This window comes from Helianthus annuus, chromosome 5, assembly GCF_002127325.2.
Source record: "Helianthus annuus cultivar XRQ/B chromosome 5, HanXRQr2.0-SUNRISE, whole genome shotgun sequence".
NCBI classification, from domain to species: domain Eukaryota; kingdom Viridiplantae; phylum Streptophyta; class Magnoliopsida; order Asterales; family Asteraceae; genus Helianthus; species Helianthus annuus.
In genome coordinates, this window is record NC_035437.2 from 23,904,281 (window position 1) to 23,922,187 (window position 17,907).

Consider the following 17,907-nt stretch of genomic DNA (forward strand, 5'->3'; position numbering starts at 1 on the left):
TCCAGAAGACATCTAGGCGGTTCATAGCTGGCATCGAAGATGCTTTGCCCAACATAAAGGACAACACGTGTCACCATTAAGAGAAGGCCACATAGGCCTGCGACGATCCAGGGAGCAAGTCTGACGCAACCAGTACGAGGTATCCAGCGTAAGCAAATAGAAGGACGCCACGTGTACCACTACACCCTTCGCGACAGAGCAGACCAAGAGGATATTCCCCTTGGTCGGACAGCTGGCGCACACCCACAGCTGGCACAGCTGCTCCCTCCTTCTTCACCATCCGGCTATAAATAGAACCCTTCATCATTCAGGTTAAGGATCTTGGCTCTCTTTACTCACTCTATACACACACTGTTTTATTCATCTCAGAGCAGTACTTATTCTCACGCCGGAGCCTGGTTAAGAGGGAAAACCCCCTTTTCCCCTCTTAACGAGACTAACGGTGTTTACTGTTTTGCAGATCTCAGGCCTTTGATACGAGCAAGAGAAGAGGTTGAACCCCATAAGTGAAACGACCCTCTTGGTTATCCTTTGTGTTAACCATTGTTTCAACAAAGGGTCTATATGAGATGAGGATGATTAGGAACAAAAGGCATGCTATGATGGCGACTTATGGTAGGTGGCAAAAAAGATTAGGTCATGCATCAAACTCCAAACTTCATCATGTTGACTTTCTTAATAATGTTCCTATGAATTCCAAGGCTTTGATTTGTTACATTGTGACGTGTGAGGAAAGTACCGTACACTCTCTCTCACACGCAAGCTATTTTTTTTAAAATAGTCAACACCATAATCGGACCACCTGGGATTTTCTTCGGAAACACAAATGTTATTCAAGTACTTGCCTTGTGGATTTTCATCAGATGATACAAACCCAATTTGAGTAAAAAATAAAAAGGATTAAGTGTGAAAACGGGGATGTTTACTTCGAATGGCATGCTCGATTTCTATGCCAGAGAAGGAATTATTTTTGAGACTACTTGTCCACACATACCTCAACAAAATGGTGTGGTGGAACAAAAACATCGGCATTTGTTAGAAACGACGCGAACATTGGGATTCGAAGCAAATTTACCTAAAAAGTTTTGGGGTGAATGTGTTCTAACGGCCATACATTGCATAAATCGAATGCCATCCGAAGTTATTGGAAACAAGACACCTTATGAGGTACTATAAAACCAGAAATCCGATTATGAATACATGAGGGTTTTTGGTTGCATGTCGTATTATACGAGCATTGAGACAAACGGAGACAAAGTTCGAAGAAAGAGGAAGACCGATAATTTTTTTGGGATATTCACCAAGAACGAAGGGATACAAAATATATGATCTCCAACATCACAAACTTATTGTATCAAGAGACGTCAAATTCATGGAACACATCTTTCCTTTTGCATATAGTGAAAAGGAGAAGAAAGAAATATTTGTTTTTCCTGAAAAATGAGAATTTGTGGAAGACCAAATTATGATGCAGCCCAACAATGTAAAAAGGGTAAATTACACTCTTCGTCCTTTATGTTTGTATCAGATTGCAACAGATACCCTTGAACTTCAATAATTACGGTCACAATCCTTTATTTGTAAAACACATTACACCTTACGTCCTTTGACCCTAACCTGATTAAAATTTTCAGTTAAATATAGCATATGCAAGGCACATGAGGGTTGCTTAGTAATTTCAATCTTGTTCTTCCCCCTTCTACCCCTCTTCTCTCTCACACAAACAACGCTAAACAAACAGAGTATACTTCACACCTGAAAGATACTATTCAACAATTCAGACATTCAAATTCAACACCCATTTCATTACCCAAAATCCTGCCTCAAATCACATCAAGTTTCAATCTTTCCATTTCTTTAACCCCTGTTTCTTCAACAAAATCGTCACTAAAATCAACCCTTAAAATTCCAACTCAAACCACATCAAGTTTCGGGTTATTATATCAAATTGATTATGGGGGGTTTCAGGGAGAAAGTGAAGGGGGTTAAGGTTAGGAAGATTATTGAGTGTGTTGATCAGTTGAAGGGGTTGCCATCTTGTGGAAATGTGAAGGTTGGTGAGATTCCATCAGGTATGGATTTGAGTTTTTGTGTTTAGCTAATAATGTGCTCGTTAAGAATAGGGTTGTAAATGAGTCAAGAACTGAAGTTTGATTACAGTATAAAGTCTAAGCATATAGCAAGCTGTGTTGACATTGAATTGTGTTGTAAAAATCCCAAATGTCTCTCTTGTCTTTCTAAACCTTATCCTCTTCCTATCTTTAGAACTTTGCATATGGGTGACCGGGTTAGGGTTCTTTGTGATCGAGGGTGGACGATTATGGTGGCAAGGGTGGAATTCGTGGATGGATATATGGATAATCGTTGTGGTGGCACCGGTGGAATTCGCAAATGGATATATGGATAATCCGGTTAGGGTTTGAGTTTTTATGTGACAGAACAGAGTTACAAGGGGGAAGAACCAGGGTGTGAAATTACTAACCACCCTCACCTCATGTGCAAGGTACATACCATACTTAACTAAATTTTTTAACTAAGATAGTGTTAAAGGACGTAGAGTGTAATGTGTTTTACAAATAAAGGATTCTAACTGTAATTATTGACGTTAAAGGGCATCCATTGCAGTCCGATACAAATATAAAGGACGAAAATTGTAATTTACCGATGTAAAAAACATCAACAATCCATCTAATGGGCCTCATGAAAATACTCAAACCAGTGGGCCAAATAGCACCAAATGGGCCAGGCGAAGTAACCCAAAACTGGTCACATTAGAAAAAAAAATCTAAAATTGCTAGCAGTAGGAGCGTTCAACCAAAAGCTTCAAACTCCTAACCTAAAAGTTTCAAGCTTTTCCAACTAAACAAGACTTTTTATTAAGTATGACCTTTTTCTTAAACGCTTAAAGCTAGAAACTCCTAAAAATTATATGCCAAACAAACCGTTAACAAAATAAGGTCTGGCCACATGATCACTAATCCGGTTGAATCATTCTACCTCAATAAGTCAATTATGGAAACTTCTTGACCAAAACCCACTGCCTTACAAGTTATGTAATAAAATAACGCGTCTTGATAAGGTCACCCGGGGTGGTGCGTTATAAGCCACCATCACGCGTGGTGGGAAACAAAATACCGCTGCCACCCCCTATGTATCACGCCTTAAACTTAATACGCGTTGTATTTTTAACGCGTGAAAAGTTAAAAAAATCCGACCGTTGTTTGTTGTTTTAACCGTTGTTCTTTTTGAACGTTATATTTAATAAAAAAAAACCTTTAAACAATCTATATATACTTCACATTTTTATACTATTTCACCTACAACAAAACACAAACACATATCACACATTCTACATATTTCACAAATGGATTTTCCTACATCTTCGTCGTTTCCGATTGACAGCGATAGCGATAGCCAATCGTCTTCCGACAATGAGACACTTGAATTTTTCATGTCGATGTATAACGAACTTGAAGCAAGTTTGAACCGCCCAAAGAAGAAAATGGTGGATCGTGATCGTATACATACCAACGAAGTGTTAATGAACGATTATTTTGTGGAGAATCCGGTCTACAATTGTCACACCCCAACCGATGGCTGAAACATCGGGGCGCGGCACTAAGCGATTTAGATTGCTCAAGAGTTTCCCCAACACTAATTGTTTCGATAAATCAAGTTTCATAAAATTGTCTAAAACATCAACCATAGTTTACAACCACAAAATTATCAAATAACATTAACATTTAAACATTTTTCTATTTCCTAGAATAACTAAGATGAGTTTCTAAGCATCATCCTAGCTCGTTTCTTGATTTCCCCGCTACTATCAACCTGCAACATGTATTAAAATACAATCAACAAAAATCTTGGCGAGCATACAAGTTTGAATACGTAGCATAATAGTTTGACAAAAACTCATATCTATCATGAAAACATATAATAAGTTTCACCATGCTAGTTTACGCAGTCCAAGTGATAGCCCAAATTTCCAATGCGTTAAGTGCCTTTCCCAAAGTTTAACGGGAGTTATATGTCTCATGCTAACAATACCCCAAAGACTAACTGGGAGGTGCATTACCCCTATAGCGCTACCATTGTTAAGGCGGAACTACACACAAGGAATAAACGTTCACATAGCATAAAAGTCTCAAGTATCAAGCATCAAGTTTCATGTTTAATGAGGATAGAGTATGTTTCAAATAAGTTTCCAGTGTCAAGTGTCTTGATATATAGAATACATGTTGCATCCCAAAAGTGTTTAAAACAAAAAAGGGATCGAGTATACTCACAGTGGGTGCTTAGAACCAAACACTGTTAGATTGGATTGAAGGGAGCGCTAGATCAGCCTGCGTGTGACGGAACAAAGCATATGTCCTCTAAGTGCTGACCCGGTTGGGAACAGAGTGTTGAACGGTGCGAAAATCGAGTAAAAGTGTCTGATAGTATACCTAAGCAGATGGTCATCGGGACGGATGGTCATCCGGTCGGATGAATATTCGAACAGATAGACTCCATCCGATCGGATGGTCATCCGGATGACCATTCGAATGGATGGCCATTCGAACAGTTGGTGTTTATGAAATGATAAAGTTTCAAACGTTGTGATCATAGTGTCTTGTAAAACAAACAAGTGTCATCATAATCAGATCATCTGGACAAATGGTCATCCGATCGGATGGCCATTTGGACAGACGATTAGTGGGTGAAGTTTCGTGAAATTTTCTAAGTTTTGAGTTAACAGAGATGGTGTAACGACGCGTCAAACAACGGAAACGTACCAAACCCAGCTCGTTCGGTCTGCTGGGAACCACCCTTTCTCGAACCGATGAACTATTTATGGTGAGGTTTCATGTTTGGACCCGTCAATCGGCCCATTTTCCGGTGGAAATCAGTTTTCAATCCGGCTTTTGACTAAGGAAAGAGTCAAAAGTCTGTTTGAGTCTGATTTCACCATTGTTTTGTATATAAATAGAAGAAAAGTCCGAAAATCAGTTTGTAAAACGCAATGTTCTTCAGATCTGAGCCGAAAACAGTGAAATTCCATCAGATCTGAGGTAAAAGTGTGAGATTTCTCTAGACTTTGCTTAAGAGTTGTGAAAATCCTTTAGATCTGGGGTCGATCTTGACTAAATGATGCTCCACTACAGTTTGCAGAAACAACTGAGTGGAAACCATCTTCAAGTGACCCAAATCAGTTGGTTTTCATGAAAACGTTGAAGTGTTCGTGTGATTTTGTTGGAGAATATGATGTAAGAGTGATAAATAATGAAAGTTGTACAAGAATTTAAGAGAAAATACTTACGGAAATGGCTCGAATCTTGATCAGAATGCTTGAGAGGTGCGTGTGGTCGGATAACAAAGGCAAAAGTGTGAACTGAAGGGTTAAGGGGTGTATTTATAGGTGACAGTGATAGGTAAGTCGGTGGAGAGGTGCAAGGGGTAGGATTACTATTCGGTCGAATGGTCATCCGATCGGATGGTCGGATCCGATCGGATGGTCATCCGATCGGATGTCCATTCGGACAGCCGAGACCCGTTTGCTAGTTTTCCGACTTTGGTTCATTTTGCGAGCTAGATTAAGCGTTGCGTTGCGTATTATTGTGAGTAACCATTACATGGAATCCTTTCATAATTAACACAAAAGTTTCCGTGTTCCAAGTTTGCATTCATGCTAGTTTATCATTCAATAAGTATCAGTTTCTCGTTCAACAAGTATCCATAAAGTATCAAAGTTTCTCATTCCATAAGTATAAATGAAGTATCAAAGTTTATCATTCAATAAAGAATCAAAGTTTCTCATTCCATAAGTATCAAGTATCAAAGTCTCTTGTTTAATAAGTATCTAGCATAACAAGTGTCAAGATTGAAGCTTCAAAGTATCACAAGATTCTAGTATCACAAGAGTCTAGTATCAGAAAAGTCAAGTATCACAAGAGTCAAGATTCATACTTATTCATGCATAAAGTATCACAAAAGTATCGTAGAATAAAAGTTTCACATAGTTTAACATAATTAAGACTCAAATAGTATCACAAGGACGAGACTTGCCAAAAGATAAAATTTTCGAAACGCAGGGCGTTACAATAATGCTGAAACGTTTAGAGATCGGCTTCGTTTACCAAAGGAATTATTTTTAAAGATTGTTGGAGACATCGAAGCAACTGAAGAATGGTTTCAAGAACGTTAGGACGTGAGGGGCAAACCAAGTTTCACGTCAATAAAAAAATGCACGTCCGCCATTCTCCAACTAGCGACAGGTAACCCTCCCGATCAATTTGATGAATACTTAGCTATGTCGGACAGAACTTCACGTGACTGTCTGCAATTTTTTTTTGTAACGCGGTCATTAAATTGTATGGTAAAGAATTTTTACGTAAACCGACAAGACACGGCATCTCATGAATTTACGCCGCACGTGAGGCTAGATGGCATTTTCCAGGGATGCTCAGTAGCATCGATTGTACACATATCGAGTGGAGAAATTGTCCAAGAGAGTTGCGATGGGCGTATGTTAGGGGTGACGTCAAAAGACCAACCATCATACTTGAAGAGGTGATGTCGAACGATTTATGGTTTTGGCATTCATATTTTGGTGTTCCAGGTTCAAACAACGACATCAATGTTTTGCACACGTCGCCGTTGTTTCAAACCGTAACGGTTGGTACCTCACCCTTCTATCCATTCTATGTTAACGGACGATATTACAGACGAGGCTTTCTTCTTGTGGATGGTATCTACCCATCATGGCCTGTTTTTGTGAAAGTTCCTTCATTTCCTGTCGAGGCTAAAGAAAAGGCGTTAAAAAGTTGCAAAAATCGGCAAGAAAATAATAGCAAATAGTTTGATTTTTTATTTAGTAATGTTTAATTTTTAGGTTTTATTTAATTAGCTAATCTTTTTTTATTTTATTTTGTGTGTGTTTTTTTTTATTTTTGAATTATGTAATGTTATTAATTTTTAAATTATGTAATGTTATTAAATTTTAAATTATGTAATGTTCAATTATTAATGTTATTTGTTTAATTATTATTAATGTTTTTTAATAGATAAATTTTATAAAAAAATTGAATATAATTTAAGGATAAAAAGAATTCTTCCACAACTCGAGTAACGCCACACTTCCACACCCCGTCCCACACATCTCGTTTTTGCACTACGCCTTATTTCTAACATTTGTTGACGTGACGTCCACAGTCGCACAACGCTCTATTTTCAAACCCCTCCAAACCGTATGGTCTAACCAGGGGCGGACCCACATTGAGTGGGTCGGGGTCCACGGACCCCAATCTTTTTTAGAAAATTAGTAGGTTCGGTATATTAATTTTTGTAAGGACCCCATAAAAATATTTAGTTGGACCCCATAATATCAAAAGCAAAGTTGTTGTGGTGGTTAATCCCTTGTTTGCTAACAAAGAGGTCATGGGTTCAAGTCTAACACAAGCCGATTTTTTTGTTAAAATACACTTTTAAATGTTAAAATGAATGAAAATTTACTCAATTTATGCCTTTTGCTTAGACATGTGTTGTTTTGTTATTCATTTATCTTTTTTTAAAGGTTCCAAGCTCAATAAATCACCCCGACCCGACCCAAATGACGACCGACCCGAAAATTCTATTGTTTGGGTGTAAAAAATCCAAGTATCGAAAAAACTGGACCCCATTGGAAAAAAATCCTGGGTCCGACACTGGGTCTAACAAGGCCGGAGACAGTAATGGCGGTGCTTCTTTTCTCTTTACCAATGCCATTTGATTGTTAGATGGTTGGTTGTTGTGGGTTTTCTTTTTAGACGATATGAATGGAGGTTGTGGTGTGAATCAATTTGAAATTCGGGTTGCTTTGGTGGTTGGTTGTGATGGGGTTGTGAAGAGGTTTTAATAAAAAAGTTTGAATGGTTTTCAAAAAGTTTGAATGGTTTTCAAAAAGTTGACTTTGGTTGCTTCTGGGAATTAATCTATTATATATAATAAACAAGAAGATTTGGGCTGATGTGGCACGTTCTTAGGGCTTCTCAGGATTCATTTTGGCGGGAAAATGAGCTGAGTTTTATATCATCCGCGGATACCCATTTTGATGTGATCCGACCCGTTTTATGACCCGGGTATATAAGTCACATAAAAAAACCTAATTTCCTGTAGCCCCATTCTTTTCCTTCACCGCTTCACAACCAAACCCTAGCCTCCGTCTTCCTTGAAGCTTCTACATTTAATTTTCTCTGAAAAGATAGGTGTCGCTTGTGCTTTGAATCGACTGATAAAGGATTCCAAACTCAAACCGATTCACTTACAAGTATATGGATTCTTTAGTCGATATTGATTTTATTCGTTTTATTTGTTTCATCGTCTCAGTTTTTTTCTAAAATTTTGACTGTTTCGTATGAGGAAGATGGTGGTGGCCTGAAGAGGAACGATGACAACGACATTGGTTGATTTAGGTTTTCCCAGTGGTGGTCTTATGATGGTTGTGGTTTAACGCAACAACGAAACGGCGGCGGCTAGGGTTTCACCAACACATAAATCGGTATCTTTCTATTTCATTTTTAACCCTATTATTCAGATTTGATTTGTTGCATATCCTATTTTCATATAATTTTGTTCATGATTTACTGTGAGTTCGTCAGTTCTAATCGTTTTAGGGTTTTTACTGTTTGTTATTTTTTTTTAAGGTCATTGTAATAATGTTTTGGATGTTGTGATCGGATGAAAATGATCTGTTTTAAGAGTATTCAATTACAAATGTTTCATAAATTTGCCAGTAATTTGATTGAAAAGCTTTTGTATAACATTATGTGATCACCATGTTATTGATGGTATGTGTTGTTATGGCTATAATTATGTGTCTAAATGGACTCGGTTGGGTAACGGGTCAGATGGGTATATTTGTTGATACATATATTTGTTCATGTATATTATTTAATCGAAAACAATTAATTATAAACTAATAAGAGTTCTATTTTCTATATTGGTTGCTTTTTAAACTAGGGGAAAATCGTAATGGGTCAACCTGAACCATGACCTTTTTGCAAAAGTGCCAAAGGTTCATGGTTAGGGTTGAAAAGAAAGATTACTAATTTAGTCAGCTAGAAGCCAAATGTCATGGTTGGAAAGAAAGATTTTTATTTATTTAAAGTAACCGACAAAGTAATATTTGTTAAATATCTAACGGGTGAAACGGGTATAATAATAAACATGTCAATGACCTGAGTATGTGTTGTTATGGCTATAATTATGTGTCTAAATGGACTCGGTTGGGTAACGGGTCAGATGGGTATATTTGTTGATACATATATTTGTTCATGTATATTATTTAATCGAAAGCAATTAATTATAAACTAATAAGAGTTCTATTTTCTATATTGGTTGCTTTTTAAACTAGGGGAAAATCGTAATGGGTCAACCTGAACCATGACCTTTTTGCAAAAGTGCCAAAGGTTCATGGTTCGGGTTGAAAAGAAAGATTACTAATTTAGTCAGCTAGAAGCCAAATGTCATGGTTGGAAAGAAAGATGTTTATTTATTTAAAGTAACCGACAAAGTAATATTTGTTAAATATCTAACGGGTGAAACGGGTATAATAATAAACATGTCAATGAGCCGAGTATGTGAAACGGGTCTAAATATGGTTAATTCGCTATAATAAGTTCTTAGGTTTTCTATTTTTGGGGTTTAGGATTAGCAAAAGTGTTGTTACGCTTTTACTATAATAGTTCAGTTCATGTTTATGTTTAAAGATTTGAACTATGATAAGCTAAAGCATTAGTTACCCTTTTACTATAATTTCTTGGATGAGTTAATAGATTTCTTTATTCAAAGCTAAAGAAGCATAAACAAGATTTATTAGTTGAGAGGGTAGTAGAAGAGCAACGTGTTCAGAATGGGTTCAAGATTGTTAGGGAGGTGCTTCTTGAGTAAAAAACTATATGTAATTCAAAAAAAAGTTTCATCTCTTGAAAGATTTTGGCTTTATAAAGTTTCTATCTGGTACAAGTGTTTAAGCTCTGAAAATGTATAAAAAATTGCCAAAACTAGGTTCCGGTACCGGAAATCGCCAAAACTACGTACCGATACCAAAAATCGCCAAAACTGGGGGTACTGCTACCGAAAATCGCCAAAACTAGGTACCGGTACTGAAAATGTTTTGTATGGTACCGATACCAGTACCGATCGATGTCGTACCGGTATTTAAATGTAAAAAAATGGTATTTTACTACCAAAAGTATCGGTACCGAAAACGGCAAAAAGTGGGTTCCGAGTCGGTACTGAAAATAATTCGGTACAGTACTGGTCTCAAGTACCAAATGCTCATCCCTACCTTCTATATATTAGTAGGTTAATTTTTGTTTGTTTTTTTTATTTTAAACGGGTCAAACATATTATGTTTTAAATGATTTAACTAAAGAGAATGGGATGAATGAATCTAACTGATTATATGAGTCAAGCTTGGTCAAACGGTTTGAAACTTAGCGGAAGTGCATGTAAATACACCAAAACCTAAGATGAGTCCTTATAAATGGTTACAATACATTGTAATGATACGAATTTTGTGTAACCAAAAATGGTAAATGATGTGTTTGTGGCCCAGTTTCCCAACCCAGTTCAACTCACACTAATAATTACACGTGTTAGCCCATTGCCACCTCCACTATAAAGTTTGCATAATTTATGTACGAATAAAAGTTTCACGACTTATTTTAAAACTGTGAAAGCATCCAAACCGGTTATCATGTCCAACACCATATGCAGCAACGACACAACAGGGAGCAAAGGTAAAATTACCATTTTATTTTGTTTGTGCTTTCAATAGTAAAGCAAATGTTATGCATTACATACTGAGTTTTTTAATTTTATGTATATATCACCAGTTGAAGTTGAAGCAGATTGTCATCCACCTTTTACAAGGAATGTGGTTCAATATTACACACCAGCTAGCTGGGCAGTTCGATAGGGTACGCAACAGCTAACTGGAGAGTTTGCTTTATTTAAAAGCTTTATTTGTGGTAATTTGCTGTATTTTAGAAATTATGGTTCTAATTTGGGGTTTTTCATTACATGTAGTGTTTTCATAGTGCTCTGGAGTCAACTGTCTTCTATCAGGTACAAGATCTCTGTTTTAAAATTGCTGATGAAAATTGTTGATAATTTAAATTGCACACTGTTTAGGTCTTGAAATTAGGTATTTAGGTAATTCAAAGATCCTTTCTATTTGCTGAAACTAATTGTTGTCTCTTGCGTAGGTATATTGCATCTGATGTAAGACTGTTCACCACTTCGATTTCATCTTAAAGGTATCAACCATCAAATTCAAAACATTAAATATTATTAATCTTGTGTTTCTTGATTTTCACCATATTTGCCCTTTGAATCTAGCGATGGATGTAGAAGACAGCTGTGTTATTACTCATGTTCAAGATAACCTCTTTCGTGTTCATGTGAGCAAGAAGAAAGGAAGACACAAAGGAGGTGTGAAACATAGTTCAGATGATACAGGTTCTGGTGTCAAATCTGTATCATGTGAACTGTGTTTGACACATCCTTTGTGTCTTTCTCTCTTCTTGCTCACATGAACACGAAAGAGGTTATCTTGAACATGTTTTCGCTCAAGTTTGAAACAATATTGTTTAGTGTTACTCTTCCTTCAAGGTAAGGCCAAAATAGCAGTTATCTATATATAAAAATTTTGCCTTCAAATTCTTTCTAACAAAACAATAGAAACGTTGATTATTTGATTTTTTTTTTCATTTTTTGTAGCTATGTTAAGGTTTAAAGCTATTGAATGGGTTGAAAGTGTAGTTAGGCCATTGGAGATACCAAAACAGCTATCAAACTTTTTGATAGGTCAAAGCTTCATGTTTCCAACAACTAATGGTTGTTCTATCCTAAAGACTTCTGGTATGTACTTTAAGCATAAACTTTATATTGTCATTCATGGTGTTAAACAATGTGATTAGAGTAGAAGTTCAACATTGCTATGTTGTAACTTAGTTTCAGTTTGAATCTGTTTGTGTGTTTCTCGAGGCCTTTTTTAAGCAAGCCGCATAGTATAAAATCTAACTTTTGGGTGTTGTAGACTGTTTTAGGTTGATTTTTAGGATTATTTAGGTTGAAGGTAGCCTTCATTAGGGTTTGTATTGTCATCTTTTTGCTGTAAATTAGGACGAAAATCATGTTAAATGACTACACGGTTGTTTTTCTCATTTTACCTGAACATGGTTTCATAAAATTACTTTCTTGCCTGTTATACGTCTTTTTCTAATCTCAGTGCTATAAAATTATTTTCGTGTTCACCTTCGTTTGTTATCAAAATATGTTGTTAAATAAACGAACATATATTAAAAGATATAAACTTGGCTCTATAAGACTAGCATATTGAGTGCTGCTGTCCCTAATGGATCTTTCGACTTTTGCCCTAGAATAATATATACAACTACCAAACAATCTTAACATAATCCAAATTCATATAAAAGTTACTCGGGTTTGTTGAAACTGTTTGGCTTCGAGAATTGTTAAAGGAGAAAATTAAATAAAGATTAAACATTGTTAAATCGAAAAGTTTAAAAAGAAGTAAAAATAATACGATCATCCATATAAAGTATTTAAAAAGTAACAATTACATATAAAAAACAAAACTAATCAGACACTTAAACTCTAATAGCAATAATCAAGAAACTTTAACTTCAACTCCATGGAGCACTGAACTTCACGATGTATGTCATTGATCTTTCTCATGAACTCTAGGTCTCTATCTCCACACTCTATATTACTCGCAATACATAGGTCACGAACGGAAGTAGTTGGCATCGCCCTCAGGTTTCTCGAAACCTGGTCTCTTGTCAGGAGACCAAGTTGTAGTCCGTTAAAACACCTCTTCAACTCTTGAAGAGTAGACCTATCAGCCAAAACTTGCTCTTCGATTTGTTTAATAAAGCGTTGCTTGAAATCGTCAGAATATGACTCCATGACAATGTATTTATAATAACTAAAGCAAACAATAACAATTGATCTTTGGCTGTCTGTGAATGAATCTGTGTATGATAAAACAACATTTGAATTGTCAATCGTAATATATATAGAATCTGTAACAGGCCAAAGGTCATTTTTAAATGCAATCATTAAATAAAAATTTATATTTAAAAACCATGTATATTTAATGATTTAATGGTAAAACGTGTATAAATTTATATTTAAAAAACCTGTACATTTAATGATTTAATAGGAAAGCAAGTAAAATTAAATATCTAGAAAACCAAAGAACAAAATTTAAACCTTCAAAAAAGGTTATCATAATTAGGAAATGTCTGTTCATTTACCACATCAAACATTTTACACACTATAAAGGTTTATGATTACTTTACTTGAAAACATCAACACTTCATTTTTAAAAAACCCTTCACCCTAAAACAAACTGTCCAAAAAACACTAACACTCTTTCTAAATGGCAAGCAAAAGCTTCTACCACTGGTCTGAAACCGCCGATCTTAAAATTGAATTTTTAGGATGGTCACTTGAAGAACAGAGAAAAGATGAAGAACTCAACAAAAAAGTTGCTATGGTGAGTGATAAATATTATAAGCAAACCTGGAGTAGCATTGCACTGCTGGATGAAGTGGTCTGTTCTCCTCCATCAGAGTTTAAAGAAAAAGCAGAAGAGTTTATCACACATCTGCTGAAACAAGATCAAAAGACCTGTGATATGCTTGCTGATCTGCTAATTAAAACAAACAATGAAATTGCATGGAAGAAAGCGAGAGAACGAGATATCTTATTAAGTGTTAATTGTAATGTATAATTTTTAATTTTTACTATTTTTCGAAATCAGAATTTTGTAATACTATTTAATATCGAATAAGTTGTATCGTTTTTCTTTGTATTTGTTTTATGAGTCGGTGTTAAATTATTTTTAATACTCAATTGGTATAATATCATTTGCAGGTGAAGTGAAATTATTTCGAAGGTTTAAATGATTTCTTGGGCTTCGTTCCTATTGGTGCTTGGTAAGGGAATGGAAGGAATGCTGGATGGTAACAACTTAATATAGTACCGTTAAATTACTAGCTTTACCCTTTTCAGTTCTTAATTATGTATCTTACGTACGTTTAATAACAGGTACAATCCATTTCTCATGGCTTGCTATGATCCCGACACTGATGAATATCAAAGTGTCTGTCGTGTAATGTCCGGCTTCTCTGATGCGTTCTGTATAGAGGTTCGTTGTTTTTGAACGACATGTTTTAAGAAATAATGTATTAATATAATAAAAAAGACTAGCTTATTTAAGTAATGTTCTTATTTCTTATTTTTGGTATTGAAACACTTGAAGATGAGAAATTGTTAAATCTCTTGATGTTGAAGATGGTTATCTCCAGTCATAGCGTTCAGATTCTTGGTTAAATGTTTGTTTGTTTTATGAGTCGGTGTTAAATTATTTTTAATACTCAATTGGTATAATATCATTTGCAGGTGAAGTGAAATTATTTCGAAGGTTTAAATGATTTCTTGGGCTTGATTCCTATTGGTGCTTGGTACGTGAATGGAAGGAATGCTGGATGGTAACAACTTAATATAGTACCATTAAATTAATAGCTTTACCCTTTTCAGTTCTTTATTATGTATGTTATGTACGTTTAATAAAAGGTACAGTCCATTTCTCATGGCTTGCTATGATCCCGACACTGATGAATATCAAAGTGTCTGTCGTGTAATGTCCGGCTTCAGGAAGGTGAAGATGGCTTCTGGTGGTCAAGATTTGATATGGCCTCTTTCTCTGTCTCCACTCTCAAAACCCTAGCTCCACACCATATTCTTCAAAAATGAGGGTGGGATGCGACATAGATGATGAGAATCCGAGTCTAGATTCGACTTGCTAGGTTTGTATTCATCTTTTAATCGTTATATATGTTTTTAGGGTTCTTACGTGTGCTTTTAATTCAGTGAGTTTATTCATATTAGAAGAAATAATGAAGAAATTGTTCTTGATTGATTTTTGGAAGCCGAAATTCAGTGTCAAGTTAGGGTTAGTTATTGTGTAAAATCAACTTTGTTCATCGATCAATCATTTTGTTTTGAAATTAGTTGAAATAAGGGATTGTTTATGTGATAAACCAATGTGTGTGTAGAATATTTTGTGCAGTTGCGTGTTTCAAAAACGAAGATGAAGGAGCGGAGGTGAAAGAGAACACAAACAAGATTTTAGCCGTCTTTTTTGCTGAATTTGGTATCACAAGTGATGCAGCATTGAAGGTCGGTATGTTCGAGTTGGGTCGCGTCGGGTCATTTGTTTATTAAATGTATCTCGTGTGGGAATTGAGTTTGGTTAGGATGATAAGTAGTGGAGTTCTGTTTTTCTTTAATTTCTTGATCACTCAAATGAAACTGGTTAAATTTTTCGCATTTTTATGTTATTGAATGACACTATTTACTTAAGTTGTTATTGTTAACATCTATGAAGACATTTTTTAATTTATTATTGTATTAACAATTAATCAATGTTGTGTAAAAGTTTAATGAAATAATATGTTACATTTTAACGAAAAAAACATGTTTATTAACTAATAAAAATAAACAACCCGGGGAGCATTCCCGGGTGATAACATGTTAGTTATTTTTTATCATTTTATTTAAGTATTTATTGCTTATAAATAATAAGTGACATGTATAACTTTCTCGAGCCCGGGAAGCATTCCCGGGTAATAACCTAGTTATTTGATAAAGGATAAAATTAAAGTTTTTTTTTTCTAAAAAATAGTTAAGTGTTTAATCTTTCTATACTAATACACAAAAATCCTTCTTGGACTGGTAATTTCTCACCCTTTAATTTTTATTTATCTCTTTTATAAAATAATAATAATAATAATAATAATAGTAATAATAATAATAATAAATATAATAATAATAATAAACATCAATTTAACTAAATCTATTTATCTCTTTTGTTTTCATAATTTGAAATTGATTTCTTTTTTAACTCTAAAGTTTCAATCTTTGCAAATTTAAATCTAAAGTTTCAATATTTGGTGTTTTAACCCCTTTGATTAATTTGGTTTTTCACTTCTAATTTCAAAAGTTTTAATCTTTTGCAATTAAGCACCGTTAATTTTTTTTACTTTCAACTCAAAGCTTTTCATCTTTTGCAATTTAATCTCAACATTTTTTTTTACTTTCAACTTTAGTCTCTTATACACTTTTCATCTTTCATAAGTTCTCCGTTTAACGTGTCGTTCTAAATTTCCGAGTTAACACACCACAACGTGCGTGTGGGGTTCAACGGTTTTTCATCCATTTTTTTCCTGTTTGAAATGTCCGTCGCAGCGCGTCTATTTTTCCCCGTTTGATAGGTCTATCGCAACGTGTGAGTCAGAGATCGACTTAGTTATTTTTTTCTCGGTTTTACACACAGGCTTGTGATCATGTGAGAAACATTTGCCTTTCATCTAACATGATATATAACTAATGAATCTCTCCGCCGCAAAAGAAACCACTTTGGGGACACATGTCGCGAGGTGCTCTCAATTAAAATTTATAGAAGAGATTTCGATGATAAAGATAAAAATAACTGATAACCATATATTAATTATTAAAATTAAAAAATTTTGATGATAATAATAAGGATAAATGATAACCATATATTATTTGGTTTTTCACTTCTAATTTCAAAAGTTTTCATCTTTTGCAATTAAACACCTTTAATTTTTTTTTTACTTTCAACCCAAAACTTTTCATCTTTTGCAATTTAATCTCAACATTTATTTTACTTTCAACTTTAGTCTCTTATATACTTTTCATCTTTCATAAATTCTCCATTTAATGTGCCGTTCTAAATTTCCGAGTTAACACGCCACAACGTGCGTGTGGGGTTCAACGGTTTTTCATCTATTTTTTCCTGTTTGAAATGTCCGTCGCAGCGCATCTATTTTTCCCCGTTTGATAGGTCTGTCGCAACGTGCGAGTCAGAGATCGACTTAGTTATTTTTTTCTCGGTTTTACACACAGGCTTGTGATCATGTGAGAAACATTTGCCTTTCATCTAACATGATATGTAACTAGTGAATCCCCCTGCCGCAAAAGAAACCACTTTGGGGACACATGTTGCTTTATGAGGTGTTCTCAATTAAAATTTATAGAAGAGATTTTGATGATAAAGATAAAGATAACTGATAACCATATATTAATTATTAAAATTAAAAGATTTTTATGATAATAATAAGGATAAATGATAACCATATATTAATTAATAAAATTTAAAACTATATATTAACGTTTTTATTATTTATAAAGATAAAGATAGTTTTGATTGTTTATATAAAAGTTTATAATCTTTATCTTTATTTACTATCTAATAACTGATGGGTAATGTAACTGATGACGAACCGGACCGAGTTAAGAATTATTTCCAAATTCTAATCAATCATAAGTAGTTCAAAAGGAGCAAAAAAAATATTTGTTGTTAATTCCTCTGCTACTACTATGCTAACCTAATCAAATATGAAAGTAAAACTATAACATCTTATTAGGGTTATCTTCCAATTAATCACAAGTAGTTCAAAAGGAGCAAAAAAATTATTTGTTGTTAATTCCTCTACTACTACTATACTAACCTAATCAAATATGAAAGTAAAACTATAACATCATACATGAAAATTTAAAAAAAAAATAATAACATTTTTTTCTTCTACCGTTTTCTTTTACTTTTTCCGCTTATTAATAACTATTTATTTGAAAATTTAATCGATTTAACCATGCATAATACTTAAGTTTCTAACCTATTAATAAATAAATAAAAAATAACGTACAAATGTTAACTTGTATAATACACAAGTTTCTAACCTAACAATAAATAAATAAAAAACAAAGTAAAATGTTACAATACATCAAAGGGTCGAAAACGTATATACCAAAAAAATTATATACGAAAAC

At 34.5% G+C, this 17,907-nt stretch overlaps 1 protein-coding gene and 2 long non-coding RNA genes across 4 annotated transcripts; all 3 read left to right on the forward strand.

The window, feature by feature from the left end:
• Nucleotides 1-11,695: 11,695 nt before the first annotated feature.
• Nucleotides 11,696-13,783, forward strand: LOC118492080. Its single transcript, XM_035989854.1, has 2 exons — nt 11,696-11,886; nt 13,491-13,783. The coding sequence occupies exons 1-2, from the start codon at nt 11,748-11,750 to the stop codon at nt 13,781-13,783; spliced, it is 432 nt and encodes a 143-aa protein (XP_035845747.1). The 5' UTR covers nt 11,696-11,747.
• A 99-nt stretch (nt 13,784-13,882) lies between these two features.
• On the forward strand, nt 13,883-14,387 carry LOC118492316. The gene is made up of 3 exons (XR_004893163.1): nt 13,883-14,015; nt 14,101-14,200; nt 14,315-14,387. It is a non-coding gene; the product is annotated as an uncharacterized LOC118492316 (long non-coding RNA).
• A 218-nt stretch (nt 14,388-14,605) lies between these two features.
• On the forward strand, nt 14,606-15,476 carry LOC110891943. Of its 2 annotated transcripts, none has more exons than XR_002565687.2 (2): nt 14,606-14,861; nt 15,111-15,476. It is a non-coding gene; the product is annotated as an uncharacterized LOC110891943 (long non-coding RNA). The 2 variants fall into 2 exon arrangements; XR_004893164.1 differs by having other exon boundaries at nt 14,608-14,861; nt 15,125-15,476.
• Nucleotides 15,477-17,907: the final 2,431 nt, after the last annotated feature.

Bases quoted from the DNA above. Each gene is read 5' to 3' on its own strand.
- LOC118492080 (XM_035989854.1), top strand. From the start codon at position 11,748: ATGTTAAGGTTTAAAGCTATTGAATGGGTTGAAAGTGTAGTTAGGCCA. The intron at 11,887-13,490 runs GTATGTACTTTA...TTGAATTTTTAG, and splicing joins TTCTATCCTAAAGACTTCTG to GATGGTCACTTGAAGAACAG.